This window comes from Acipenser ruthenus, chromosome 8 (assembly GCF_902713425.1).
Source record: "Acipenser ruthenus chromosome 8, fAciRut3.2 maternal haplotype, whole genome shotgun sequence".
NCBI classification, from domain to species: domain Eukaryota; kingdom Metazoa; phylum Chordata; class Actinopteri; order Acipenseriformes; family Acipenseridae; genus Acipenser; species Acipenser ruthenus.
In genome coordinates, this window is record NC_081196.1 from 2855078 (window position 1) to 2883019 (window position 27942).

Below are 27942 nucleotides of genomic sequence, written 5' to 3' on the forward strand. Positions count from 1 at the left end.
TGTTGAAGATGTACCATCTTGATCATAGTTCTCTTTTATAGATCTGGCGGTTTTCAAATCTGTTGCATCTCCTGTGTCCCTTCAGGTGTGTATGGTCATGTCACTGCGAAAGGATCCAGTCGCCCAATGAAAAAATCCCATCACGTCTGGTGTGTGTCAGCCTTAACCCTGCTACTTTCCTTGAATGATAATCGTCTTTACCTTGGCACTTTATCAAGCCTTACCATATGTGCCAAACCAGTGTAATGGAACATGAACCCTGGGCCAGCAAACACCGCTATTACAGCTGTATTAGATGCATTCATTAGCCATTTACAGGCCTTGCTGCTCCCAGTTACGCTCTGATGAGGAGTAATCTATTTTTTATTATCTATTGATTAGCTGGTTTTTATTGAAAGCAATTTGATTTGAATTTCTTCCAAATGGACAGGCTCAGCTGGAAAGCGTGCCGGGACTTGGAGCAAACCCCACTGGGTCAAACAGGTCAGCTGCTTTTCTGATCTGCACCAAGGACAAAACGTCTATACTGAACTAAACTGAACTGCAAACCAGCAGTCTGTTTTTTTATGATGTTACTGTCCATACAGTCCTGCTCCTTGTGCAGGATACGGTTTAAAACAACCAGACAGCTTTTTGTAAAGAAATCTCTTTATTGGCAGTTCTTATTTCATCTATAACACTCAGGTCATAAAATATTTAGTCATACTAAATAAAATCTCAAACATATGATAAACTTTTTTTTGTTCTGAAGAAATATCGACTTCCCTGATCACTGTTTCTTTTAGCATTACTGCTGTATAAATGTTCTTATTTACATTCTGTTTTGGCTCGGATCGACACTACAATAGACTCTTGCTAACACTGATATCACCTCTGAGTGCCTCCCCCACTCCCTGCCTCCCCCAAGAGTGTGGGGAGGTCTGGAAAATGAAAAATCACCACAATGGAGGGAAGGCAAGCTGGCCGTTTCATTATGTGGACGTTAAAACAATGTGATCAGAAGAGGAAAGACATCCTTCAGGCCGTAATAGTACAGAACAAAAACATGAATACAATTAAAACAAAAAACAAATAACAGTCCAGACAGCAAAGTTAAATAGCCTCTTTCCATTAATGCGCCTTCACAGAAATGTGCTACTGGGGCCCCTTCAGACTTTCAGTAGTGTTGTTTTCATCTTCAAGAAGTCTGTTTCTCTTCTGTAGGGAAAAAAAAAAAAAGTTTAATCCAAGACATCTTGTCGCTCTGACAACACACTAGTCAACGCATGACAAGCCCCCATCTTTAAAACATTTGTAGACGAGGAAGCAGTTCTCAAAATAGAAGTGTAGATACAGGCGCCTCCACACTACATCGGTCACCAGGCTCATCCACCCACACAGGAACAACAAACAAACTCATTCTTACCATCTTCTATACCCGGTGCCTCTGAAGGTAGGTCCCTTTTGGCGAATGCTTTGTAAATTCCTGTACTTGGACTGTATGCTCCTGAGAAACACAGGTTTCTGCTGCACCGGCGGTTGGAGTGGAAAGTTAGCCTGATGAAATTAAATGAGATTTATGATACACACATTCCCTGCCACTAGTGTAAACAAACAAACCAATACATCTCAGTACAACATTATATACAAATGTGGTTTTCATGACAGATCTACAGTGTGGGAAACAGAAATCACGTAACTTAAGCAGAGTTAACAAGAAGCCACACTTTTTTTTTTTTTTTTTTTTTTTTTTTTTTTTAAAGTAACAATGGCTTGAAACCTGGTTCCAGGAGACCTAGTTGGAGGAAAGTTTGCTGTATCAAACCCCGAGTCTCCCCTGGGGTGCCATGCAGTGGCCTGAAACCTAGCCTGAAACCAAGTTCAAAGCCATAGAGTGGGCTTTGTGTTCCCTCCGCTTCCATTCATTGGAATCTGGGCTCCAAGTTCAAACCCGGATGAGAGGTTTGCAATGAACAGAAGTGAGACTGGAAGATGGGACCATTGAACAAACAAACCGATGTCTAATGAGGACAAACGTCACCTTGAAAGGCTTTTTTATGGGTTTGCCGTTTTCAGTCTTGTCCTCGAATGGTCTCTTCCGAACAAAGGGAGGTTTTATAGATAAACTTCTGGGATGAACGCTGACCTGCTTTTATAAAAATCAAAAAAAGAAATGATTTAACTTAAAACAAAAGCATGCAAACAAATATTCTTGCTAATTTACTACAGCAACACCTTTACCGCGGCGTCATCCCAGCCTTTGTTATTAAACAAGAACACATGTCCGTACTACAAGTACTTGATTCAGCAGTTGCACCTCTCATGAGACCATATTAATATTATAAAATCATCAAGTCAGTCAAGTTGTTGTGGGATCATTTCAGTTCGCTGCATCTTCTTAAATCAAGTCAAAAAATTATAAAAACGTACCTGTGAAGGTCCAGTCTTCTTGTTCGGTTTTAACTTCTTCATCTCTGACAGAGGTATATCAATTTGTCTTAAAAAAAAAAATTAACAGTACAAATGACCACAAATTAAATAAAAGATGCAGTTACTCGCTTCATAAAAAAAAAAGCAAACAATGAAGACGTTCTTCTGTAAGTATTACACACAATGGGTCCCCAATGTCCTTAGATTTTTTGGAAAAAAAAAAGGTCGTCATGTATCTGCATGTTAATATAGTGTTATTTGCATTTTATGCCCATTGCAATGTATTTTCATGCCTAAATGCTTTGTTGATTACATTCATCTCTCTGGCTGGCCATTATTTGATTATTCAGATCAAGCTCTCCAAAGGCGAGGGTCACTGCTGTTGATCGGGCTAATTTACCATTCCAAGTACAACTAGTGAAGAAACAGCTGCTTGGGTTTGTGATGATCGCTGTTCTCCAGAGTAAGAAAAGCAGAAGTCATCACAAACCCAAGCAGCTGTTTCTTCACTCGTTTCACTTGGAATGGTACATCAGCCTAGTCAACAGCAGTGACCCTCACCTGACTGTCAGCGCCTGATTTCTGCGGAGAGCGTAATCCCAATAACCGAATGATCGGTTTGTGCAGCACTGAAGGGGAAGTACTGGTACTGTTCAAAGAGAATGACGTGACAGTGCTTACCTGGAAATTTTTAGACCCGGATGAAATCTCGCTCCACCTGGAATCACAGTACGGGAGTCCTGAAGTTTTGAGAAGCGGTCGTTTAAAGTTACATTTCCACCCATAAAGTAAGAGTCTGAAGAGACAAAAATAAGTAATAAAAAGAAGCAGCAAACATGCTATTCATTATGGTCAGCATGGCTGTTAAACCATACAAATAACTGTTGTTTTTATGTGCAAAAACCAAAACGTCACTTCAAAATAACTGTACCATCACCATTTGGATAAAATTCACTAGATGCGATTGAAAAATGACAAACATTGCTTGAGAGCAGCTGCAGTGACTTTTTATTGTGCTGATTAACAACTGACATCACAAAGATGCTGCAAAATGATCCGTCGATCTTGGGCAGGTGTTGTGACTCTTGGTCTCCCAGTTCGTGACCTGTCACTGACAGAGTGCGTCTGGTTATACCATCTTGCCAGGTATGAAACTGCTGGCTGTGAGCACCCAAGACCGGCGAGCCACAGTACGCTGCCCTAGTCCAGCCTCCAACATGCCGATTGCACGAAGGCGCTGCTCTCTTGACAGACTTTGCATATTGTTTTTTTTTCTGTGATTTTCTTTATTGCTTTTATTCAAGCTTGCAATTCAACAGCTGAAATCACTCCATATCCAATGTCCAATCAACTGTCTCACTAATTAGGTGATTAAGTGCATATGCTTCAGTCATAGCCACTCAAGCGTGTCATGGTTAAGGATGAATGATCGAGTGAGACACACACACACACACACACACACACACACACACACACACACACACACACACACACACACACACAGTCACAGTCCATGAGAAACCTGTACTTGAGGAACTGTTTTTAGCTTCACGCTTTGCATCTGGTTTTTTTGTTGCCCGATTAATGGGAGTCATGTAACGGAGGAGGACAGGCATGGGAAAGTCTGGTCCTGGAGGGTCATTTTACACCAGGATTAACTGGTATAATGAAGTAGTCACCTGCTTTAGGAGCTGAATGGAGGTTGAATTGGTTCAATTAAACAATTAAGAACATGGTCATAACAAAGACCTGGTCAGGAAGGGTCAGATTTGCCCATCTGTCATAGGAGTTGCAAGTGGCTTCTTTAGAGTTCCATCTCCCAGCAGGTTTGGTAAATTCCTTTCCAAAATCACTGTGTCTCCCAAGAGTCGCACATTAAAATTGACTGTTCCATAATGACAGCCACAGTCAACTACAGGATTCCCATAAACAGTCGGAGAAGCATACAGCAATCGGCACTGTGAAAGTGGTACGATTTACTAAATAGTTCATTGGTGTTATGCCTGGGTTATTTTAGCAGCATGCTGCAGACAAATAAAAAATGTTTTAAAAAAAAAATAATAATCACACACACACACACACACACGTAACCAACCTTGGTGTACTAAAGTGATGATTTCCTGGGCAAAATCACCTGTTTGGGAGTTACGGACCATTCGTTCGGAAGAGCCAGAGTGCTTCGCCGCGGGATGGAAGGCCAAACCTCTTTGGCCGACAGCAACCAAATCCTGGGACAGCTGCCTATCGGAATGGCAGGTGAGGCTACAAGAAGAACAGGGCCCGGGATAACAACTACTGCTCAAGAGTCAAGAGGCACAATTACAAAGGGCAGGATTCTACCTTTACTTCCCTCCTGCTTCAGAAGATTACTCAAAACTAGCCTTTTAGGGATTATGATACCTGACAAAACTACTAAAAACAAACAAAATACAGGAATGCAAAAAAAATGACAAGAACAAATAGAGGATTCTTTAAAGTACAACATATAGAGTCTTACCTGGACAATGCTGTCTTCTGTCACTTGATATGGTCTTATTTGACAGAGATTTTTATCATTATGAATCCAGCTGATAAACCAACTCCTAACCTTTTAAAGACTGTTTAGCTTAATTAAACAAGGTATTAATGAAAGCTTTCTCAACAGATTTAAAACATTGGACAATATCTACAACACAAATAAAAAGAAAAGTCTTCATCAATATGCCCTATTATTAATGATTACACATAAATAACTCTATTGAAATATCTGTGCATTAAAGATATAAAACATATGAGGCTGGTATACAAATGCTCACACCTTCCCTCAGCTGTAGCAGACACATCCCACATGATAATAAGCTTCAATGCTTGGGTCCAGTTCTGTAGAGAAGTCTCTTCCTGCACTGACCTTTACATCTACAGGATGGTTAAGAGTGTTTTCAGGCTTGTTGTTTTAAAGTAACCGCTGGTCGACATACTTTTTTTACAGTTTCCTCTTCATGGTGCATTTAGAAATTGCACAGTGCAATAAATGATACTCTGCAGTCTTGTCTGAACTTGAGCAGACTTCTGCAGGTTATTGTACTGCAAGTTGGTTCCTGTGCATCTCCAGAGACTTTGGTAGGGGTTTATTCACCTGGAGCGAGGTGGGGTGTCCCATTAAAAACTGTGTTTGCTTACTGATCTTTAAATAGGTACCCAAACAACTTTGTGAAGTCCTTTTAAAAAAATTAACACACACACACACACACACACACAAACACACACAAGCCATTAAGAATCCAGTGCTGTGTGGCAATCATTTTGGTAGTCCTGGAAACTTCCTTTCTATTACTCAGCTGAGGTGAAAGATCACATTAGACTCAGATCTCCTGCGTTTTACTCATAAATAAAGCTACTGCATCCAAATATGAGGTCTCGTCACAAGGACATAGAGTTATCCGTGCATATCCAGTTGCAAAATCTTTCAGAACTCTTTCATTTGCAGATGTCGAGGTAACTGGTACTTAAATGCCAATCAAGATTGAGATAACCAGTTTGAAGTATGAGATTCCAAAGACTTTTAAATATCAGATAATTACATGTCATCAATATGCCCCTCTTAACACATTTGCTGAAGCTGTTCATTTATAATTGGTTGAATTGGTTTCAAAATCAGTTGACACCACTTTGTGGCGTGTCAACTTTTAGTTCCCTGTATGGAGCGCTTCCTTGAGTCAAGAGTGGCTTTCTATTTTTCGGTCAGTTGCAAATGACTTTGCAGGGGGTTTATTTATCCTTCACAGCACTGCAATCCAACCACGTTTTGAAGCAGGTGTGCATTTGCCATAGGTTTTGATCACTGGTGAATTGCATATACTTGTTTCCAGCAATGTGTATGTGTAGTAAAGTAAATAGGTAAATACATGGCTGCACTTTGGAGCATACATCAACAAGAGCCACAATAAAAAAACACATGCTGCTGTCCGAAGTGTCGGTCAGTGGTAAAGCACTCAGACTTTTTCAGTGCCTATCTTTGATCAAATCATCATGATGAGCCATTTGGTTTTTCATCAGCAGAAAGAACGACCCGGTTGCTGGATAAGCAGAGTGACTGCTTGCAGATAAACATCCACATCGGGTGCGAGTCAAACTCAGAGCAGTGTTAACCGCATTTTGGTTTTCTCAGCATTTTCTGCAGAGAGGAGGAGACTACTTCTTTGTTTCTGCTCATGTCACAAGATCATAGTTGTCAACAGGGCTGGGAAGGCTTGACCCATTGCTCCCAGAAAGGCTCTCGCAGCACACACGGAGTTGTGCACATCATGCTCCAACTCATCCCGCAAACTTTCCCACATTGTTATTGCACAACAGAGTATGCACAGACTGGGTTGTTTTGATGCTGGTTGATCATGCCCATCAGGACTGTAATCCTCCTGGTCAAATACCCTTTGCTGTGCCTCAGGCCTCCAATAAGACAGAGTCCCCAGACGATACCAGGCAAACCCAATATCCGATCTGTGACATCCAGGCCAATAAATCACAAGCAGAGAGGGGCCTCATTGTGATTTTTTTTTTTTTTTAAATGAAACCTCCAGTTTCAATTCAGTCCCGGCATCCAAAACGTCACACACATCTTTCAATTGGCTGGGCACCAGTATAGATGCAGATTTTGCTATAAAAAGGATTTGGGCGGATATGGCCTGGTCCTTTGTCGGTATTATGCTTTGGTGCAAACAGATGAACTCCTGTAGCACAGCACAACACCACGTTCCGACTGCCGTTCATAAACATCACGCACCGTCAGCCTTGGTTCTCATATGGTTTCATTGAAGCAGATTCTTTAGAAAGCAGTCGTGTCCAAACTGAACTCTGTGGAGAACGCAAGAGGCGTGCTTACGTGGCAATCCGTATTAGTCATAAGGAAATATCCCTCAACAGGCTGGTTCCACTGTTTGGTATTTAAAACAGCTTTACTGTATTCTGAAACTGAACCAAAGCTGTCCCAAGGCAAGGAAAATCCAATCCCAGGATGAAAAAGTATTGCTCCCACTCAAAATACATGTATCCATTGCTTTCATGAACTTTTGTTTCCTTATAGTTGAGTCGTCCACCAAAACCCAGATGACTGAATCATCTTAGAAGTAATCCGACATTCTGAAGCTCTAGTGGAGGGTGGGGTACTCCATTTCACTTCATTTTGCTGTGCTCAGACATTTATGGAAAACGCTGTAAGGCTTGTCTCTTACATTTCTTTCACACATTAAATATTTACACTAAAACGCTACTGGACTTTTTTTTTTTTTTTCAAAAACATTACCGTGCACAGAACCCTGCTGTTGAAAGTAATGAAAAGTGGAATTTGATGGAATTCACATTATTAAAATGCCACCATTCTTTTTTTCTACATATGAATTGTTCCCAAAAGGCAGGCTCCGCAGACATACAGTTTGCATACTCAGAGTTGACATACATTTGTTTCTTTGCAGAGCCAAGGTCTCCTTTTTTTGGAAAATGAGGAGTAAGCATGAACTTTTGAACCAGCCTCATAACAGGAAATAAATGTAGATACCATACCTGTACTTGGTCATTGGTCGCTTCATGTCCACTTTGATAGTCAGCGTCTCCCCTCTGCTGTTGTCTGGTATGTAGGGCTTCTGTGGACCCGATTGCTTGAACTCTGCTCTTTTCAGGCTACTGTCTTCCATGGATTTTCCTGGCTGCATCCGAGAAGAATCTGAATTGCTTCTCAGTTTGTTCGGTCTTCTCTGCTTGGCAATTGGGGATCTAAGGTCCTCATCTTTCTCAATCTTGGAAGGGTTCTTGAAGAGCTTCTTCGTGTTGCTTGCATGATTCAAGAGGGCCGGCTTCGGTCGTCTGTCAAACAGCGGTCTCGTCTTCATCCCTCCTCTGAAGAGATTCTCCTCTTTACTCTTGGAGGTTACCACCTGGCCTTCCTTTTCTCTGCTTTTGGGCTTCTCGTGAGTTTGTGGCAGTACCCCTCTCGAATGTTTGTGGCTGTACTCAAATGCCATCTGCAACGCTGGTGGCTTGTCCTCTTGGTAGTGTCCTCTGTCAACTGGACAACCTGCCCCCTGCCTGGGGTGTTGTCTGGGTCCCTCTTTGGGATAGGGAGCGTAGGAGCGGTCCTGTTTCCATTTGGGACTCCTGCGCGGATCCCGTTCCTCATAGCGTTCCGTATCTCGAGCTCTTTCTGCCGAGCGGCTGTGCTTTCTGAAACCTCGTTCCGCAGGATACCTGTGTTGACAGAAAGCAGTTTACACGTGTACGACACAGAGAAGACAGTGAGATTGTATTACAGTGTATGCTTGCAGTTAAGTACTGCTTACAGTGCAGCGTTGTCATTTTAATTTTTTTCGCCCAATGCCTTTCCATATATGCCAGCCCTTCTTAGGATAGGCAGGAAACTGTCGGCTAGTAAAAAAAAAAATTAAACCACATCCTAAACAAGTGGTAACATACACAATTCCACAGCTAGAACAGCTCTGCAAACTTTACATTCGCAACAGTGAAAGACTTATCACTCTGGCCGACGCTTAGCCCTTTAACATGACTTTACCCAGGCTGAACAGCTTGGTTCCTGTTCCTCTCTTCATAGGGGCTCCTTCTGTGATACTCTTCAAAGCCTCTTCGAGGAGGAGAGACTGAATACCTCTCTTCCCGTGCAAAATCTTTCCCTTCCTGCCAGTTTTCTCCCCGTGCTGGGCGACTGAAAGGCTTCCCTCTATTGATCTCTCTCCTTGGGCTCTTGCTCCTGGCCAGTCTGTGCTCCTGGAAGCGTATCCTCTCATACTCCCTCGGGGGGCCCTCTTCTGGGTACCTGGGAGGAGCGGGGCGGCCTCTGTCTCTTTCTTGTCCTGGAGAGGGGTACACAGGAGGAGGAGCAGGGCGACCCCTTACCCTCTCTTGTTCCGGAGAGGGGTATCTTCTTTGGGTTGTGGGTCCACGGAAAGGCTCTGGGGATGGAGGTCTCCTGTGTGTGGTGGGTTCATGGAAATGCACTGGGGATGGAGGTCTCCTATGTGTGATGGGCCCACGGAAAGTTCCTGGGAAAGTACGTCTTCGTTGGGCGGTGGATCCTTGGAGGTCTACTGGGAAAGGATTTTGCCGTTGGCCGGGAGAATCGCGGAAAGATTCTGAATTAGTTTTCCTACCACCTAGGATAGGAGGTCTGAAATTGATTTTCTTTTTGTAGGCGAAATTGTTGGGGGGCATTCTTGAGGAGTTCTGTCCATAGCCTTCATCCTTCGGTCCGCTCCATCTTGCTTGTTTTTCAGGGCCCTTCTTGTACTCCCCCAAATCATCGCTGCGGTCGACAAAAGGCCTGTCGTTGAGTCGTTCTTCACTCCTTTCATAAGATGATGAAACTGACCTGTTTCAAAAAAAGGAAAAGGAAACAGGTTAATGCTTTACAATTCAACTGAAGGGATTACACAAAACAATATATATGGCAGGAATGTCTAAAAGCTACATTTTCACACTTAAGCACACTGACCCTGATTTATCAAGATATTTCAGCTCCATTAATGTTCCTTTCAAAAAAAAAAAAAAGTGCAAATTGGAGTTTGGAGTAAACGCCTTTACACATCTGACCTATTGTCTTTCTATACTGAAGTTCAAAAATATATAGCCTGAATCATTTAAGCCATTTATGCAATAATTTCTTTCCACTGTCGCTCGAATGAACACGTTTACTGTATGCATGCTTTGTCACTGTCACCAGGCCACTCAAAGAGGTATCTATCCTGGTAAATACATTGATGTTTATACCAGATCAATTTCAAGGCATGCTCTTCAGGTTAAATAGATGTCCAAAGAGGCTCTGTGGCTATACAGAACTGGGAACATATGGCAATGCGGTTACCTCTCAGTCAGCTGAAAGAGTTTGTGCTATGATGTAGTGTCACACAGTCTCTTTAATGCTCACAGACCACACAGGACCTTAACTCTACTTTTAAACCCACGCCAGGTGCACTTTTTTGTTGCTCAAGGAGCAGTACAAAACAGGCGTGTTAATTGTGTAGAGTTTAACATAACCATGTGTTAATTTAGGATTCTGTTGAAGCGTTCAGCAGTTGTCAAAGATATTCTGGACAAATATAGGTGTTGGCCTTAGTGTTTACATAGTAAATGCACAGTGCAGTCCAATGTATTTGACAGCCAATATTTATTCAAAGCCTTTATCTTTTACAATTAAATACACAGGTGTTGCAGTAATTTATAAAAAGTGATTGGTGGGGGGGGGGCTTCCTGTGATGGCTTCTCTGACTGGTTACAAACATTTCCATTCTGTGAAAGTTTAAAGAGTTAAAAACATGTTGAATCCTAAAGTTTAAAACAGAAGTAAACACCTCTAGTCCAAATGCATAAGTGAATAATCTCTCACTCGGAAGCAGGAAACAGACTGAGCTTGCACAGCTTGGGAATAAATAAAAAAGAAACACCATAAGAAATCCAGATTGAATCGTACTGTACCGGTACTTGTGCCTCGGTGATCGAGATCGTGGTCTTGACATCCTTTATGTTGTGTGCCAAGCTATGGGAGAGAAAAAAAATACAATACAATGCACCAGTGTTCCAACAGATAATAAAACACAAAACAAACTTAGATATCTAGAATGGTTTACTGCCTCTTCAAGTACAACACAAGAAGAGAAGGCTGCACAAAAATATATATATATATATTTTAAACTTACTGGCAGTTCATTTAAAGCTTGATATGCACGAAACTGTTACAGACTGTTAAATTAGCCATAATAGGAGATTTATTTTGTATTCATTTAAACAGACTTTAACTAAGATATACCCAGTGGATTATATGGTTTCCCCCACCACTCAAGAATAGGACCAGTCCCTGTCTAAAGTGTGTATACGTGGATTCCTGGCTAAACCGTGCAGTTGAAAGCAAGTTACAAGTAGCCCAAGGGTATAACGTGGATGAGATGGTATATTGAGTTGCACTCTCCTGCCCACTAATGCACACTGCCAGCATGAATGATGATCAGAAGGCAACAGCAGTCAGCTGGAATCCCAATCCTGAATCAGTTATTCACTCAATGCACATGTCCAAAATGCTTTATTTATTTATTTATTTATTTATTTCTGTACAAGTCCTATTAATTTCTGAGTTTTAGTTTTATTTATACATATTATCACCTCCTACTGTTGGATGTGCAATAGTAGCAGGAGAACACAGTGATGTGCAAATAGGGAAGACAACAAATCACTTTGAAGATGTGCCAAAATCCCAAAACATTTATGCAAAAACGTAAGTTAATTATATATTTAAATTGGGCATCTCCATATATGGTTTTCAATATTTAGGACCAAGACTTTGCCAACATTTCAATCTAGTGTTGCAAGTCTACCACCTACTGGGCAGATGATAACATAACAGATAAGAACATCCAATTCCCTTTTCTCTTCTGTTTTAATAGTATTTCTTCACAGCACGCCCTGGCATTACAAGTGCAACACACGCACTCATTTCAACTGTTCTGAGCATGCAGCTGTCCGTTCATGGGCAGTACAATGTCACTTTGCAAAGCCTGATTCTGCAGATTGCTAGACTTACTTTCCATCACAAACAAATACTTTTATTTATTTTTTAAAAAATATAGAACAATTAGCTTCAAATGTATTTTTTATTGTTACACATTTCCCATACAACGTGCTATGGTCATTCTGCGTGGTCTTGGGTTTGGTTTCTCCCATAGTACAAGGATGGAAATAGTACTCCTATCACATAGCACTTTCACCCAGTTTAATCTGTATCACACAGTTTGGATTTTTTCCAGCAGCTAAATATAAGAAGTCTACACTCATGAACTGCGTGGTTTCAATTTCTCAAGGTCTCTGAATGCAATGGGCAGGCGCTCAAACTTATAAATACAAAACTATCACCATTGAAAAAAGAAAACAAAATGACCTCCCCTTCCCTTCGTCAGCTTGTTGTTCACCATCAGATATGCATAAATCAAAAGTCTTGACTGTCTGGGCGCCATTAATCATCGAGGCTGAAGCGGTTCAGATATTGACAAGCATTAAGACGTTTGGAAGTGTAATCCCGGTGTTAACACCGCGACCAGCAACACCAAAAGAACCAGACAACAAGACTAACACGGCGCTTCAACTCGAAACGACTGCTTTGCGTTAACATAAGCATAATATTTCCTTCATAGTGTTTTCATAAACAAAATGTTTCAAGAGAAAAGCACACCTACCTTGTTTTGCTTTGAAACTTGTCTGAGATATTCAGTACAGTGAGTAGCTTGCGTTGCAGCTGGCAAGACAGACTCATCAACCGGAACCACACGTGTAATTAATCTTCTTACGAAACGGGTTAAAGTCAAAGCATAAATGTAAAACACCACAAGATTCGACGCGTATGATTTAATGTTTACTACATATCCTGTAAACCCAAAATAATTTCCAAACACGTAATTTCACATACATTTTAAAGTAAACCTCTAACTTACACACCAAACAGTTCACATACATAGAAACATTTCCGGAAGTTGTTGGTGCACCTTGACCTGCGACTCACAGTGGTTTTAAATTAATTCCAGACCCTCACCAAACACACAATATACATTTCTACAATAAGCTAAGTACTACCGCGTTTAAAATGTCTAGCAGTGTGATAACTTGCCCCTATCGAATGTGAATAAACACAGTCCATTTTTGAATGCATTTGAAAGCGGTTTGTTTGAGACTAACCAGAGACCGCCGGCCGGTAGAGGCGCTGCCATCACGGGAGAAACAGGGACAAGCACTTCCTAGGTGACATTATTGATGCTACTTCATGGTGACCCGAAGCTTCTTGTGTTTTGCTCAGTAAGAATTTATTTTCATTGAAATAGATTTAACAGCTGATTCTCTGTTGCGCTTGTGATAGTATATGCGACGCGCACTGATGTGAAAGCATACGCCCGGATTGATTTGATGTAACCCCTGTGTAATTAATATTGAACACACCATTTTGTGTACTCTACCTGGTACTGTGTCGTTTACCAAACTGGACTGCACTAAACACAAGCGCCATTCCTGGTACTGCAAGCTCCCCGTGCACTGAAAAACTGGTATTTTTGGAGGACCAAAAGGCGAAACAAAAAAGGGGTAAGCGTAATGCTTTGTGGCAGTGTTAAGAGTGAAACCTGGGAAATGATGGCATTAAATAAAGAAAGGTGACTTTATTAATCCTTAACAGTGCATCTGTTTACCGTCCCATTGACGCAGGGAGGCAGCTGGGGTTACTGCAGAGGAATGTGTTTGTGGACACAGTACGGTACTCAGCAGAGCACGTCTTTAACACATTAGTTGCCATGTTATTGCAACCGTAATGTCAAATTAGTAAGACGGTGAGGACATAACGTTTAAAAAGTGCAGGGTTTTATTTTTTTTTTTTTTTTGTATGATGGTTTTATAAGAAAAATAAATCAGAAAATATAATACATTTTTGTCCAAAGACGCAAAGTTAACGTTTCCTGAAACAGTCGTTTTCCCTTGTCTGTATCCCGTACAAAGCACAGATGATAGTCATGATTAATGATGCTATCGCTTTTAAGAGCTAACATCATTGATTTTAAAGCCTCATATATTTGAAAGCAGAAATATTTATAGGAACGTGTGTTTAGTACAGGATTAAACAGAGTTCCAAGTGCCAGTTATGTGTGTGTTTATTTTATATCCCTTTCTTTACTTTTCACGGTGCAATCATTATGAATGGGTCAGAGTTAATATTGAGATGTTTTTATGGTGGAGAATTGAAGCAGGTGGAGTGAGCAGAGTTGAAAGGTCACAATATCACAGGATTTCCCAAGATCAGAAAGCAAAAAAGACACAAATGTAGATCCTTTATAAAATGATAGATCATACATTGTAAAAACCACAGGCCTGCAAGCAAGAATGGAAGATGTACAGTACAGTAGCCAGCTAAAAGGTAAGGAGTGGTTTTTAAAAAAAAAAAGAGTATTGATACATGAAATCAATATGAAATAATACCACAATATAGACAGTAATGTGCTGTGGATGTCTGGTCCGTCTGCAGTAAATATCAAATAGTTTCCACAGTGATGCTATTTTTCCTTTTCTTGTTATTTCCTAGGCAAGCAAGCATCAAAAGATGTCAAGACCACGATCAAGATCTCCCCGATATAAATACAGGTAATTGTTTAATGCATGACTTTCTTTACATACATTTCTATGTAGGATGGCATAGGGGCAGCAATGTAAATGTGGGTTTGGGTTACTGAGTAATTCTGCACTTCTGCTAAATTATTATTATTTTTTAATTGTTTTAAGTAATGTCTAATTATTTTTTGAATGCAGAGATGATACATTTATGTAGTTGCTGGTACCAAACCTAAAATGAAAGATCTGATTGGGAATACATGATGTATTAGAAGAAATTCTGAGTATGTAAACACAGTATGTTACAGAGGATCACAGAGCATTGTGTCATACATGATACAACATCTGTGGGCAATTAACCATTGCCGCTCTCAGTCAGCTGGACATAACCCTTGCACAGTATATCACAAAACACCAGCTAACTTGCATTGAAAAGGATATATTTGAACTAAAAATTAAATGATGTACGTACCATGAAGAAAACTACATCTTCTAATTGCAAAATATTAAATATAAATACAGGTTTTCATAGTTAATGGGTGTGTATTTATTCTGTGTACAACTTTCTGATTTGAGAACAAGTTTAGCAGTACCAGTCAAACTGTGTCAAAAGGATCTGGTCCAGCTAATGTATTTTAACATGTATGGCTTTCTAACCTTTGTGTGGACAAGGACTCAGATTAATCGTTAATCATAAATGAAATAATTATTTTAAAACACATTTTTTCCATCTATTACTTCAAAAGTTGATGTGGTCTGCAACTTTGGTTTGAAAATCTCCACTTCAAGATTAAAGTCAAACTGGAGGCAAGGTGTGTCTAGTAGACTCAACCTTCTATGGAAAGAATGTCTGCAATGAGCGTTTAGCTAAAAACATGAATTGCAATGATAGTGCTAATAGGATCCAAGCATTCCAGACAGTGCATTCTGAACATTTCAATAAATAAACATTCCCTTGTGTTCCTTGGATATTGCAGTTAGTTGATGCTTCCTTTTTATTCCAAAAGACTCACTTTGCTAGTTCTTATTCCTGGGGGTTGTCCTCACAAAGGTTACGCATATTTTCTATAAGAAATGAAGCTGGAAGTGTTACAGCAGGGTTCATAAACTCAAGATGTATTCATTTATCACTTTTCACTTTCCTAAAACAGGTCTATTTCACCTTCGTTTAGAAGAAGCCCAGAGTGCTATGTAGAGAGGCCTTTTGTCAAGCACTATGGTGATGACTTTGAGGACTGTAAGAAAGGCCCTGGAAAGCACGAACAATGGAAAGGACCAAAGGATAAAGACTTCAGACAAGGTAGCTCCAGAGTGTCCCAGCAAGATGACACCCGGCAAAAATATTTTGATCACAGGCCCCCTGGGCCAGATGCAAGAAGAACCCAATCTGAAGGCTTCCATGGACCCACCACACACAGGAGACCTCCATCCCCAGAGCCTTTCCGTGGACCCACAACCCAAAGAAGATACCCCTCTCCAGAACAAGAAAGGGTAAGGGGTCGCCCTGCTCCTCCTCCTGTGTACCCCTCTCCAGGACAAGAAAGAGACAGAGGCCGCCCCGCTCCTCCCAGGTACCCAGAAGAGGGCCCCCCGAGGGAGTATGAGAGGATACGCTTCCAGGAGCACAGACTGGCCAGGAGCAAGAGCCCCAGGAGAGAGATCAATAGAGGGAAGCCTTTCAGTCGCCCAGCACGGGGAGAAAACTGGCAGGAAGGGAAAGATTTTGCACGGGAAGAGAGGTATTCAGTTTCTCCTCCTCGAAGAGGCTTTGAAGAGTATCACAGAAGGAGCCCCTATGAAGAGAGGAACAGGAACCAAGCTGTTCAGCCTGGGTAAAGTCATGTAAAAGGGCTAAGCGTCAGCCAGAGTGATACATCTTTTATTGTTGTTGAGAATGTGAAGTTTGCAGAGCTTTGGAATTATGTAATGTAACAAGTGGGTAATTATCCGGTGGTGTAAAGCATGTAGGAGACCCACTTTAAAAATTAGTTTATCTTATGGTCCTGCGTGATCTAGAAAAAATATCAAGTTTTATTGCTGAAAGTTGCATTGTCTTTTGCCAAGATAAAAAGCTGCACTTCCTGTAGCGCTTAACAGCTGTATTGCAAGCATACACTGTAATAAAATCTCACTGTCTTCTCTGTGTCGTACACGTGTAAACTGCTTTCTGTCAACACAGGTATCCTGCGGAACGAGGTTTCAGAAAGCACAGCCGCTCGGCAGAAAGAGCGCGAGATACGGAACGCTGTGAGGAACGGGAACCGCGCAGGAGTCCCAAATGGAAACCAGACCGCTCCTCCGCTCCATATCCCAAAGAGGGACCCGGAGACTTTGCACATGGGCGTCATGTGCCATACTGTGAAGATAAGTCACCTGCGATGGTAGCATTTGAGTACGGCCACAAGCATCAGCGAGAAACTTCACAAGACAAATATGTGAAGCCCAGAAGTTTCCCAAGCAGAGAAGGGGGTGGTTACGTGGTCCCTTCGCAGAGTGATGGAGGGAATGGCTTCAGAAGTGGTAAGATGAGACTGCCCGGGGACCCAGAAAGCCGAGTGTCCCCAATGCACCACGCCGAGGACGGTCGCTTCAACAGCGGCAAGACGAGGCCAGCGGTGGACCGAGAACGGAAGGCGTCTCCAACGCGCCGTGGCAACACAAAGAAGTTTAACGATAACCCTGTCCACAAAGTCCACAAAAAAGACGTGGACCTGAGACCCCCACTCCCCGAGCAGGAGAGAAGAGAAAGAAAATTCAGCGATTTTAATTCTTTAAACATGCACCGCAGAACAGACTTGCAAGAGAAGACCTTCCGGCAGGGGGATTTAAAATCCCCTGGCCCACAGAAGCCATATGTGCCTTCTGACAGCCATGAGAGCAGCAGGGGAGAGACGCTGACCATCAAAGTGGACATGAAGCGTTCAATGACCAAGTGCAGGTAAGGTATCTAGATGCTCTGTTGTGAGGCTGGTTCAAAAGTTCATGCTGCTTTTCCATGTTTCCAGTAAACGGAAGTTCAGATCGGCTGATGAAGACGATGCTAAAAGGTGCATCAATTTGGAATAATGTCTTCCTGCGATTTTTTATTTTTATTTTTTATTATCATTATTAAAGAACATGTTTCACTGTGAAGAAAACATTTTTTTTTTTTTTGGCGAGGGGGCATGCTTACAGACTCCACAAAATGGACATTAACTGTGGTACAAAGTAAAGCATATCTATCAACTACAAAATGGAGTGGAATGGCGATAATTAACCTTTAAGCTGTTGTCAGAATCATAGTAATTCAGGAGGATGGAGGAGTTGCTCTATTAAACCAATGGAAACTACATGTGGAGCCAGTTTAAATGAAACGCACACATCCCTCTCTTCAGTGGTCTGTCATACACAGGTAAATCATGGAAGTGTAATTTTCTTGGGATAGTAACAAGGTCTACTGGGAGATGATCTCCACAATGGAAACAGCAGAATCATTAAGACTTGCAGTGCTAAACGCCACGAAACTCTGCCCACTGTACTGCGCAAGGATTTGGATCGGCAGTCTCCTGAAGGGGTTTCTAGTTCCTTTACAAAGTGAAGGTTAAAATACTGCACATGGAAATGGTGGAGAATAAGAAAAAACAGCTGGATGTCTTGTCATGCTTCACTTACAGCGTCAGAGGGTCAGCATTCATTTGACAGGACGGTTTTAAGTGGAACTTAAAAAGAACTTCATAAAAAAAAATATTAAAATGATTGTTTTCCAGACTGCATTCTGTGTTTACCTTGCTCTTTATAATATGACTTTTTCTGGAGAGGAAGAGGCGATCAAGTCAAACTTGTGTGTGTTCACGGGACCGAGGTCAGCGATGGCCATGCTCTACAGTCAAGTGGTGCAAAGCTCAGGGAACCGAATCGTAACAATGAACTTATTTTAACAGTATTTGTGACACTCAAGAAATAAGAAAGCAAAAGACAATTCTCTGTATTACTTGCACGAACAGCTCCTGTGTTAATCCAGTTTGCCTGCAGCAGCAAAATCTGAGTGGTGAAAGGGTGGACAATAAGAGGCAATGTAGAAGAAAATAACAAACACAAATAACATTCACTACATACAGCTTGGAGTTAAATTTGGCATCCAGTGTGGTGCGTTCTCCAAAATACCAGTTTTACCACCAGTGCATCACTCTAAGCAAACCGTTCTGATGATGGACATTTTAAGCAAAGGAAGCTACAGTACCAGGGAGTGCATTACAGGCAGAGGCTGTATTGTGTAAAAGAGAAACCACTGCTGCAGAACAGCGTGTATGTGAAACAAAAAAACGCTCTTCTGATTCTGGGAGCTACTGTCTGGTGAATCATTCTGTAATTGAAATTGTGAAGACTGCAGGAGCAGCAAAGCAGATTTGACTAAATATGCCTGTTGATTTGGACTGATCCAGCTAAGCTGTGCTCAGTTTGTCACCTATAATGTTATTGAAAGCCAACAGCTTCATTTAAAGTGCTCCATTCTGTGTGACAGCGACGAAAAGGGCCGGTATATTGTACCTTTAGATTGAAAACAAAAGTCTGTCATGGCCTTCTGAAACATTAAGACTGGTAGACAAGTGACTGAGTAGGTCCTGCATATGCAAGTAAAATACCAGGTCCACAATATGGTTTTTCACCTTACATGCACAGCCCATTGTAATTTTGAGAGCTACGTGTGGATGTGGAATGTAGAGTTGAACTTGAAAGGCTAAGCCAGATTTGTACAGCCACTATGGATAACCTCCGTGTGTGTGTTCTGAACTGCACTGTGAAATTTAATTTCGGTCGAGAAGAGACCAGGAGTCAACATAAAGATGACGAGAAACCAAAGTCACCAGCTATTGTACAGTGTTCCAGGCTGCACACAAAACAGATAACCCCTAAAGAAAGATGCAAGTGGCTAAAGCTTTCAATGGCAAATACTAAAAAAAGACCATTGCAAATAATTGGCAAAGCACTGGGATCTTGGGATTGTGACCATGAATTTCTGAAGCCATTCATACAGATGCATGCCAGATCTCCTGGATTAATCCTGGACAATTCTTGGTTACACAAGTGGGAAATAAAAATCATGCAAACACAATGCACAGCTATTCCAAGTGTGCATGTGTCAAAAGAGCATTGGTATCATCACTGGATCATCCTCAAGCAAGGGGAGAATGCAGCTTTGAACTCTTGCATATATGGAATTACTGAACGTGAACAATGTATTAACATTGTATCCGGAAAGACATTTCTTCACATGGAACTATGCATCTGGAGTAAAGAAATCAAACACATTTCAAAAGGAGGTGCTTTACATCTGAATGATAGCATGAGCTTTTACCAGCCTCTAATATACCTTCACCCCGCTGATATTTCTTACACTGTATCAGGGCTGTAACGTAGCTTCAGTATTCCACCATACATGTTTAAGCTGGGTGAACACGAACTTGGTTTCAGGCCGCTTGCACGGCACACCAGGGGAGACTTGGATTTCAATACAGCAAAGTTGCCTCACACTAGATCTCCCAGTCTCCTTGAACCAGGTTTCAAGCCACTGTACCTGAAAAAAGTGGCGTTGTGTTCCCTCAGCTTTAGAGGCGTACTTCAGCCCTTGAAAAAGATCTGTGTTAAGATGGTCTAATACTTTAATCAGAGAGAGTGCTGTGGGTCAGGTCAGCGGAGTTCATATGCATTAGATTGTCTGCTGCGTGTTTCCTTTCACATTTTTAGCTACTGTATTAGGTTTTGTTTTGCATGACTTTTTTTTTTAGGTACAGTATCATAGATCCACAGGTGTGTTTTTGTTTTGCTCCAGAACAAGTGCTTGGGGTTTTACATTGCTGTGCACACCGGTGGTGGGTTATTCTATGAGTCTAGTCTAATTGCACCTGTTTATATGCTTTTTAAAAGTGTGCTTCGCTCCCCTGGTGTTCAGTTACAAGTTGCCTTTCAATGCAAGGCTGGCTTGCAAGCCCTTGCAATTGCAGTTACACAAACCATTTATGGTACACATAAAAGGGTTAGATTACTGAAGATTGAACTATATTCTAGTGACATCATTTGTCAAATATATCACATAAATAACCACACTTTCCAAATTACTGAAGGCATCGTCATCCAGGTAAGGCTGTTTTTTTTATCTGTCATAATAATTAATTAGAATATATATATGTGATTTGCCGGGTATTTTAAAACTAAAAGCAGTGAATTAAGACGTGTGTTTCGGCTCAGTGCCTTCATCAGTATAACGCAGCACAGCACAGCAAAGCATTTGTATCCCTATTATTGCAGTACTTTTATATGTAACGTCTAATGAAAAGCTGTTGTTGGTGCTGATTTCCCATGCTTTGTTCTTCTTGCAGCCCTGCACGCCACTCCACAGACCGGCAGCTGTGCCAGGATTTGGTTGCTGTCAGTAGAAAAGGTTCAGAGTTCCACTCCGTGTTGAAGCACACAGGCTCTTCAGGACGAGCGCTGCGTAGCCCCCAAACGGGAGGCTTTGCCCAGGATATCATCACGCTGGTGCACCAGGTTAAAGGTGGGTTCATAGTCATTTTTTTGTCTGTATTTGAAAACGATTCCTCCTGAAAATGAACAAAGCATTTTATAGTCTCTCTAATGTTCAATATAGTAGAAAGGGAGAGTTGCATCTGATGAGACTGAATTAAGGTTCTTAGTTTATAACAACAACAACATCAGTTTACCCAGCCGTTTGTACCATGCTATCTGAATCGTTGTTAAAATTGTAAGTTTTCAGTTAATCAGTTACTGTTCTTTTTTATTAAGTATTTCTAGTGATTTGATGAGTGTCCTGTTTGATCCTGTTTAGAAGTGCCCAAAATGCTGTGTAAAAGTCAATCTCCTTTTGGAAGAATGTACTTGTTTTGAGCCAACTCTATGTTCATCATTTCAACCTCATTAAACCTGTTAACTGTGCAGTCAGTTTCTGAGGCTTTGCCACTTGCAGTAAATGACTGATGCTTCAATAAAGAACACTCACCTAACTACCCACCTCACTTCTGTTCTGAGTCGTTTCATTCCTGTTGCTGGTGTCTTTTCCTCACCACAGAAAGCTACTTCAAGAGTAATGAAGGTCTAACTTTAAACGACCGCTTTTCAAATATACACGACGCTCGCACTGCCATGCCAGAGGGAGGGAAACAGCACTCGGGCCCGGAGATAAACAGGTACTTCACTTGCAGCACCTTGAAACAAGCTTGGCTAATGTAATGCTATGAATGACCTTTTAGAAACAATTTCAGGGGAAAAAAAAACCTCTTGGCTTTTTCTTCTTTTACGGTATTGAATTTTCTAACAAGCTGGTCCTGACACACGCGTTATTGAAATATGTGCCTCAAGTCACTTTGCTACAGAAATGCTGCCTCTCCATATTTGGTATTTGAGACCTATGCAGCTAATGGAAGTTCAAAACAGATGAAATCACTTTAACACAGCTGAGGTGCACGTGTGGCCCAGAAGCTTTCCTTGTGATTTCAAATGAACCCTGACATCATCAGTAATGTTGATTTGAAACAAGTGTTTTATGAAGGATCTTCTTTTTGTGATTCCCATTCAGGGATGGGAATATGACTCCTATTGCATAGCAGTTTCACCTGTTCCAGGTTTTAATACGAGTTTGATTAGCCCCAGTGTATAGGGAACAAGCTCAGGTGCATCTTCTTAAACTCATAGTAAAACCAGGAATGGATCAAACTGCTATGCAATGGGAGTCTTATTTCCATTCCTGACGTGTGAGTGTTTTTTTATTTTTTTAATAAAAACTCAAATAAATTCCCCTTTCACAGACGCATTGATTTATCCCTGTCGGACCTCCAGAAGAACAGGATGAACAAGAGGATTGGACCCTTGCAGGTTTCGTATGCCTAGGCTTTTAAATTCCTGTTCCCTGTATTCTGTCTGGCCTTTCCAGGTCTTTTGAATGTGCCTTGCTTGTTTCTTTGTGTCGCACACAGACGTGCTCCAGAGTAATCGATGACCCGAACGATCTCCGGCACGATATTGAGAGGAGAAGGAAAGAGAGGCAGCTGGATATCGATGAGCGCGTCCCGGATCACAGGCATTTCTCTGGAAGGTAATTCAAGCAGCAGGGCTGCACTGGAGGTTACAGGCTGTGCTCTGTGGTTATAACAGAGGCAGCTGGATATCGATGAGCGCGTGTGAGAGTGCGTCCCGGAGCACAGGCATTTCTCTGGAAGGTAATTCAAGCAGCAGGGCTGCACTGGAGGTTACAGGCTGTGCTCTGTGGTTACTTCTCATTGTTACACTCCACTGTTTCAGGAGCTGTACTGTAGGCCTTGATTCCACGCTTGCATTTTTTAATGGTTTTGATTATAGTGTGTCTGTTGGCTTTCTTAGCAGCAGTGATACATGCATAGCTATGGCTAAAAGTTTTGCATCACGTAGAGTTTTAAGATTGAGACATGATTAAAAAAATAAAAGTATATGACCATAATTGTGATCTTTTATTTCAAATCATGTGATCAGCATCCCAGTTACACAAGATGCCCAATATCATCCACTCAATGAAGCTGAATTTAGAAATAGTAAAACTACTTCTGCCTCTGCTAGCTTAATGTCCCATTCGTGGGTAATTGGCACACAAATGAAGTCACAAATTACTCTTTGTGCATTTCATGTGAGCATTTTGGGCATGGTTAGGCAAGTTTATTAACTATTAGAAGCTTCATCATGCAGTACAGTTTTCCAGTCATCAGCGTTTAGATGTGTATATACTTACAAATATGAACAGAAGAATTGGTTATTTTAGGGAAATACGTGGGTGGTAACTGTTATGTTGTCTGGGGTCTGAAATCATCATCATTATTATTATTATTATTATTATTATTATTATTATTTATTATTATTCCTACAGAAACCAGAATGGCGCTGGTTTTACAAGAAGAATTCAAGAAGAAAACTTCTTCCCAGAACCGAACCAGTTTGAGCTCTCCCCGGAGAGATATTCAGACAGGTCTCCAGTCCTGGTATGTTGGGTCGAGGGGATTCTTTTATAGTTTGTGGTACAGAAATGTTGATCGGCGACAGATCACCCCAGCGCATTGCAGCACGTGAAATCTGAGTGAATCTAAAGTCGCTCTTGTTTTCTTCAAAACCAGCATATCATGAAAACAATTATGGACTTGGTCTGCAAGTTGCAGTAAAAATTTTTTATTTTTTTTTTAACATGCATTTGCCGCATGTTAAATCCAGATACAGATCTGATAATTGATTATTTAATTAGCGATGAATTGTTTGTTGTAATGTACCTTTTATGTTCTTTCCACCTAATTATTAAAATCACAAAAAGATAAATTATTATTATTATTATTATTATTATTATTATTATTATTAGTTTGGCAGACTAATTAATAAAGGTACCACATGTTTTCCAGATTTGCCTGAGGAGGTTTTTCAGGAGCGTTTTGTTTCCTATCCATGGCTGAGGATGTGTTTGCTGCGAGCGTCCCTTAGTTCTGTTCTGATTAAAGGATTTGTATTCATGTCTTGGCAGGGCGGTTTTCACCCGGAGGGCCCCACCACAAAACCTCCTTTTGTTCGGAAGAAGCCATTCGAGGGGAACCCAGGAAGCTTCAGGCCCATCAGAGGGTCTTTGCGGGTACAGTATCTGAATGAATGAGAGGAGGAGCTGGCAGACCAACAGAGTCTGCTTTCATAACAAGGCTCAGTGCTCAGTGTAACCTGGAAGGAGGAGGACTCCAGGACCGCTGCAAAGAAACGAAGAGAAACGTTTCTCCCCTCATTCTGAAACCAGGACCCCCTTCAGACAAGGGAACATTGCCTGTGTTGATGATTATATATGACAAGTGTATTGATTTAGTTATCAAACAAACAAACAAATTCTCCAACAACATAGAAAATCTGTGTTCTTCCACAGCAAACTGATTCCTAGGATCCCTGGTAATGATATTGTATATATAGAGAGAGCCCCCCCCCCCCCCCCCCGTGGAATACTGCAGATAGGACTAGTTATGATATTGTATAGAAAGAGAGAGCCCCCTGTGGAATACTGCAGTACTGCAGCCAGGACTAGTGATGATATTGTTTATTGAGCTATACAGCTTTGTTTATCAGCAGGTTTGTACAGTAGCAATGTGGACACATTCTTGTAATCAAAAGCTATCGCTTAGAGAAAGTCGATCTCATTACATACAAGTGCTGGAATATAGTGGCTGTCATCAAAAAGTGTGTGCAAGTGTTATAACCTGTGTTTGTTTTAGTAAAAAAAGAATAATAATGTTGTATAATAATGTTGTATCATAATGGTATTTTATTACCGAGTTGCTCAAGAGATTATGTCCAAAAGGATCTTATTTTTTGAGAATGATTTCATGCTGGAGTGCTGCCTTGGTCTGGTCTTTCTTGTAAATGAGATCTCAGTAGGGCTTCCTGATTAAACAAAAGTTAAAATAAAATGAAAACATCAGACCTGTTCACAACTGATTTGTTATAACAGGGTAACAGACTTCCACATCAGCAGAAACCTGGTTTTGTCCAGGCAGGTTTGAGCATACAGTCCAAGTACAGGCGCCTGCAAAGCATCCGTCAGAATGGGCCAGGCTACAGGGGCATCGGCTACAGGATCAACAGGAGCGAGATGGTAAGAGGAGCCACTCTGTCCATTTTACACACTGGGCTGCTTTCATTTTGACTGTTTACCAGCTTTTTAAACACATCGTTTTTCAGGAAAGTCCTCATATTGGGTGCTTTGAAATCACATTAGTGATTATTAACATAACTGATAAACAAAGGAATTTTCAGGGATGGAATTAAGACTCTTTATTGCTTAGCAGTTTCACCCATTCCAGGTTTTACTATAAGCTTGATTAGCCCCAGTATGCCGTACAGGTAACAAGCTCAGGTGTGTCTTATTAAACTGGTAGTAAAACCAGGAATGGGTCAAACTGCTATGCAATGGGAGCCTTATTGCCATCCCTGAATTCTGAGTAGTTTTTTACATTTAACAGTCATTGCCCTTTTTGCATATAGAACCTGTGCAAATATCTTGAAGAATGTCAACTGAGAATGATAACCTTGTCTTAAAGAATTACACATGCATCAGAAAGAAAAGATGCAAACTACCAGATCCGGACTTGAGGATCTGCAATGCCAGACGTGTTAGAATTTCTTTTGTTGTTGAGTTTATTATCTGTTTCATACAAAAATCAATCAACATACAAGCTTATTTTCCTTATAAAAAGGCATGTACAAACATTGATGGTGTTGTCTGAATTAGTGACTTCCATGAATAACAAAACCTTTTGTTTTTTTCAGGGACCAATCGGTTAACCTACTGATTTGAAGTCTTCAAGTGGTAAAACCATTATCTTGAAAAAAAAAAAAAAATCTGAGCAAGATGTATTAATGGATTGAGTCTTTAACAGTTACACTCAGGCCTGTGTGTTGTGAAAGTTCGTGTTCAGGGACTTTGAACAAGCGGAACCATCCTGAGTGCATGTCAGCGGTCCTGTTGAAGGGGTATTGAAAACAGAGATAACAAAGACATTTGAAATTGAACTTGTTCCTGTTTTTCTGTATGTATGGGAGGGGATGTGGAGATAATTCATAGATGCAACTTCAAAAGCCTCCTGGTTTATTTCTAATGAACTCTATATGGAACTCAAAAAACACGTTCTCAAAGAAAACACTTTTGTTCTGTGTAAGCAGTTAGTTTTCTGTTTCCGTGTGTGAGTGTGTTATGTTTTTACTGGATGCAGTATTTGCCTGATGGGTTTGTAATCAGGAAGATGTTTCGCTATTGAAGTTTGTTCTGTTGGATTTTACATGTGCTTTGGTGGCACATAGTGTAGCACACAGGCTTGACCGTCGATTTGCTTACACATTCTGTAGCATGTGTAAATTGAGTTACCGTAGGGCAGTGGTTCTTAAACTGGAGTCTAGGGAACCCTGGGTGTCTGTAGAGGTTACCCATGGGTCCCAAGAAAATTGTTTAAAATGTCATGCATTAATGTGTGAAAAGTGGGATTTTGCTTCTGTAGTGAGAGGGCAGGCAATGTACATTAAACACTACGTTCACTGCAGTACAGTGGGTTTTTTATTTTAATTTTTTTTAAACTTTGTTAGTGTGGGAATTCCTTAGCAAAATAGTCTGGTTCATGGTGACCTACTTTTTCGTGTATTCTGGCTTGTGATTGGTTGGTTTATGAAGGCTCTTCAGAAATGTAGCAGCAAGGTAGTGAATTTACTTCATGCCTTAGTGGCTGGGCTATCGCTGGCTACACTGAGTTATCAGCTGAATTAGATTGCATTCTGCAAGTCTGTCTATGCTGTGAATGCAGGTCATGGTGTCTCATTTTTCCATGGACGTGGTACCTCTGATACTGATGAATAGTTAAAATAACTTTTTCCTTGGAAATGAAACCACACTCGGTGTAGGTTCTCTCAGATGGGGCAAGTTAATGGTTTCTCATATTGAGAATGCACACGTACTGTGAGCGAGCACTGCCACGCAACTGTTTCTGAATAAAGCCGAGCGTTGTCTTATGTGCACAGGAAAGCAATGTAGATTTCAAGATGTTTCAGGGCATGGGTGGAAGAAACACGTGCTCTGCAGCGTAACACAGGGACCAAGGGAAGGGCAGCCCAGCATCCACAAAGAGCAGGGCTTCCAGAGCCTTTAGGACTTCTCTTGAACCATGTGCATGTTGTTCATCCCAGTACAGGGACAGAAACTCTATGGAATGTCTGTACGTGTTGAAAGGGGTGTCTAGAATACATTGTGCCAGATCTATCGAGGTCTTTACAACACAATGCAATCTGCATTTGGGTGTTGTAGTCTTTAAATTTGCCTAATGCTGCAGTGAACTATTTGACTTTCACAAAAAAGGCCGATTGCATCTCCGTCATTACCTTGTGTCTGCATTTTTATTTATACCGGTTATATTTAAGAATTTTTCGCCCCATGTTCATGCATTAGTAAAATGTCACATTTGCAGTTTTCTATCTTTTGACTGTAATGAAAGATCTTTGCTATGCATATGTTTAAACCATTTGTTATTCTTGTTTGTGCCCAAATAAGCTAAAAGCTTATAGGCAACATGTTGTTTTGTATGCTCTAGCTGTCTACAGCCTAATAGCAGATGTTTTTTAGCCTGCATTGAAATCATTTTGCAAGATGTTTTGCAAAGAATGGAAGTAAATGAAGAATCTTAAGACTTCAGCATTCTACTTGAAGTGCTTTTGCAGAACAGATGATATGTGGGGGTGGGGTTGAAGCAATCCAATAAAGTGGGAGTTACAAACTGTGCTTGTCCTGATTTTTTTTTAACCAGTTTTATACAGTAACACTAGAAGGATATAAACCAAAATAATTGAATACATTTTAATCCACTTGAACCACTGTTCTGAAAATTATGGGGCCACAAAAAT

At 41.0% G+C, this 27942-nt stretch overlaps 2 protein-coding genes across 8 annotated transcripts; one reads left to right on the forward strand and one right to left on the reverse strand.

Annotated features, from left to right (window-relative positions):
- Positions 1-630: 630 nt before the first annotated feature.
- On the reverse strand, positions 631-13175 carry LOC117407320 (BCLAF1 and THRAP3 family member 3-like). Of its 4 annotated transcripts, none has more exons than XM_059028056.1 (10): positions 13108-13175; positions 10864-10924; positions 8948-9760; positions 7945-8625; positions 4505-4671; positions 3091-3205; positions 2410-2476; positions 2021-2128; positions 1406-1536; positions 631-1197 (listed from the first exon to the last, which is right to left on the reverse strand). In XM_059028056.1, coding segments are annotated over exons 2-10 (2124 nt in total). In that variant the 5' UTR covers positions 10905-10924; positions 13108-13175; the 3' UTR covers positions 631-1196. The 4 variants fall into 4 exon arrangements, with proteins under 4 accessions (XP_058884039.1, XP_058884040.1, XP_058884038.1 ...); XM_059028057.1 differs by lacking the exon at positions 13108-13175 and adding an exon at positions 12612-12881 and having other exon boundaries at positions 2021-2125; XM_059028055.1 differs by lacking the exon at positions 13108-13175 and adding an exon at positions 12612-12880.
- LOC131696545 (BCLAF1 and THRAP3 family member 3-like) lies at positions 13121-27816 on the forward strand. 4 transcript variants are annotated; one of them, XM_059028039.1, is made up of 12 exons: positions 13121-13224; positions 14495-14553; positions 15672-16352; positions 16700-17458; positions 20877-21052; positions 21584-21701; positions 22320-22386; positions 22488-22606; positions 23408-23519; positions 24047-24151; positions 25010-25153; positions 25828-27816. In XM_059028039.1, the coding sequence occupies exons 1-12, from the start codon at positions 13183-13185 to the stop codon at positions 25840-25842; spliced, it is 2397 nt and encodes a 798-aa protein (XP_058884022.1). In that variant the 5' UTR covers positions 13121-13182; the 3' UTR covers positions 25843-27816. The 4 variants fall into 4 exon arrangements, 3 of the variants coding, with proteins under 3 accessions (XP_058884022.1, XP_058884023.1, XP_058884024.1); XM_059028040.1 differs by lacking the exon at positions 13121-13224 and adding an exon at positions 13374-13506; XM_059028041.1 differs by lacking the exon at positions 13121-13224 and adding an exon at positions 14276-14329.
- The last annotated feature ends 126 nt before the right edge of the window (positions 27817-27942 follow it).

Bases quoted from the DNA above. Each gene is read 5' to 3' on its own strand.
- LOC117407320 (XM_059028056.1), bottom strand. From the start codon at position 10,904: ATGTCAAGACCACGATCTCGATCACCGAGGCACAAGTACCG. The intron at 9,761-10,863 runs GTACAGTACGAT...TTTTTGAAACAG, and splicing joins TCACCGAGGCACAAGTACCG to GTCAGTTTCATCATCTTATG. The intron at 3,206-4,504 runs GTTGGTTACGTG...TTGTCTCTTCAG, and splicing joins CATCACTTTAGTACACCAAG to ACTCTTACTTTATGGGTGGA.
- LOC131696545 (XM_059028039.1), top strand. From the start codon at position 13,183: ATGCTACTTCATGGTGACCCGAAGCTTCTTGTGTTTTGCTCA. The intron at 21,702-22,319 runs GTACTTCACTTG...CCCCTTTCACAG, and splicing joins TCGGGCCCGGAGATAAACAG to ACGCATTGATTTATCCCTGT. The intron at 22,387-22,487 runs GTTTCGTATGCC...TGTCGCACACAG, and splicing joins AGAGGATTGGACCCTTGCAG to ACGTGCTCCAGAGTAATCGA.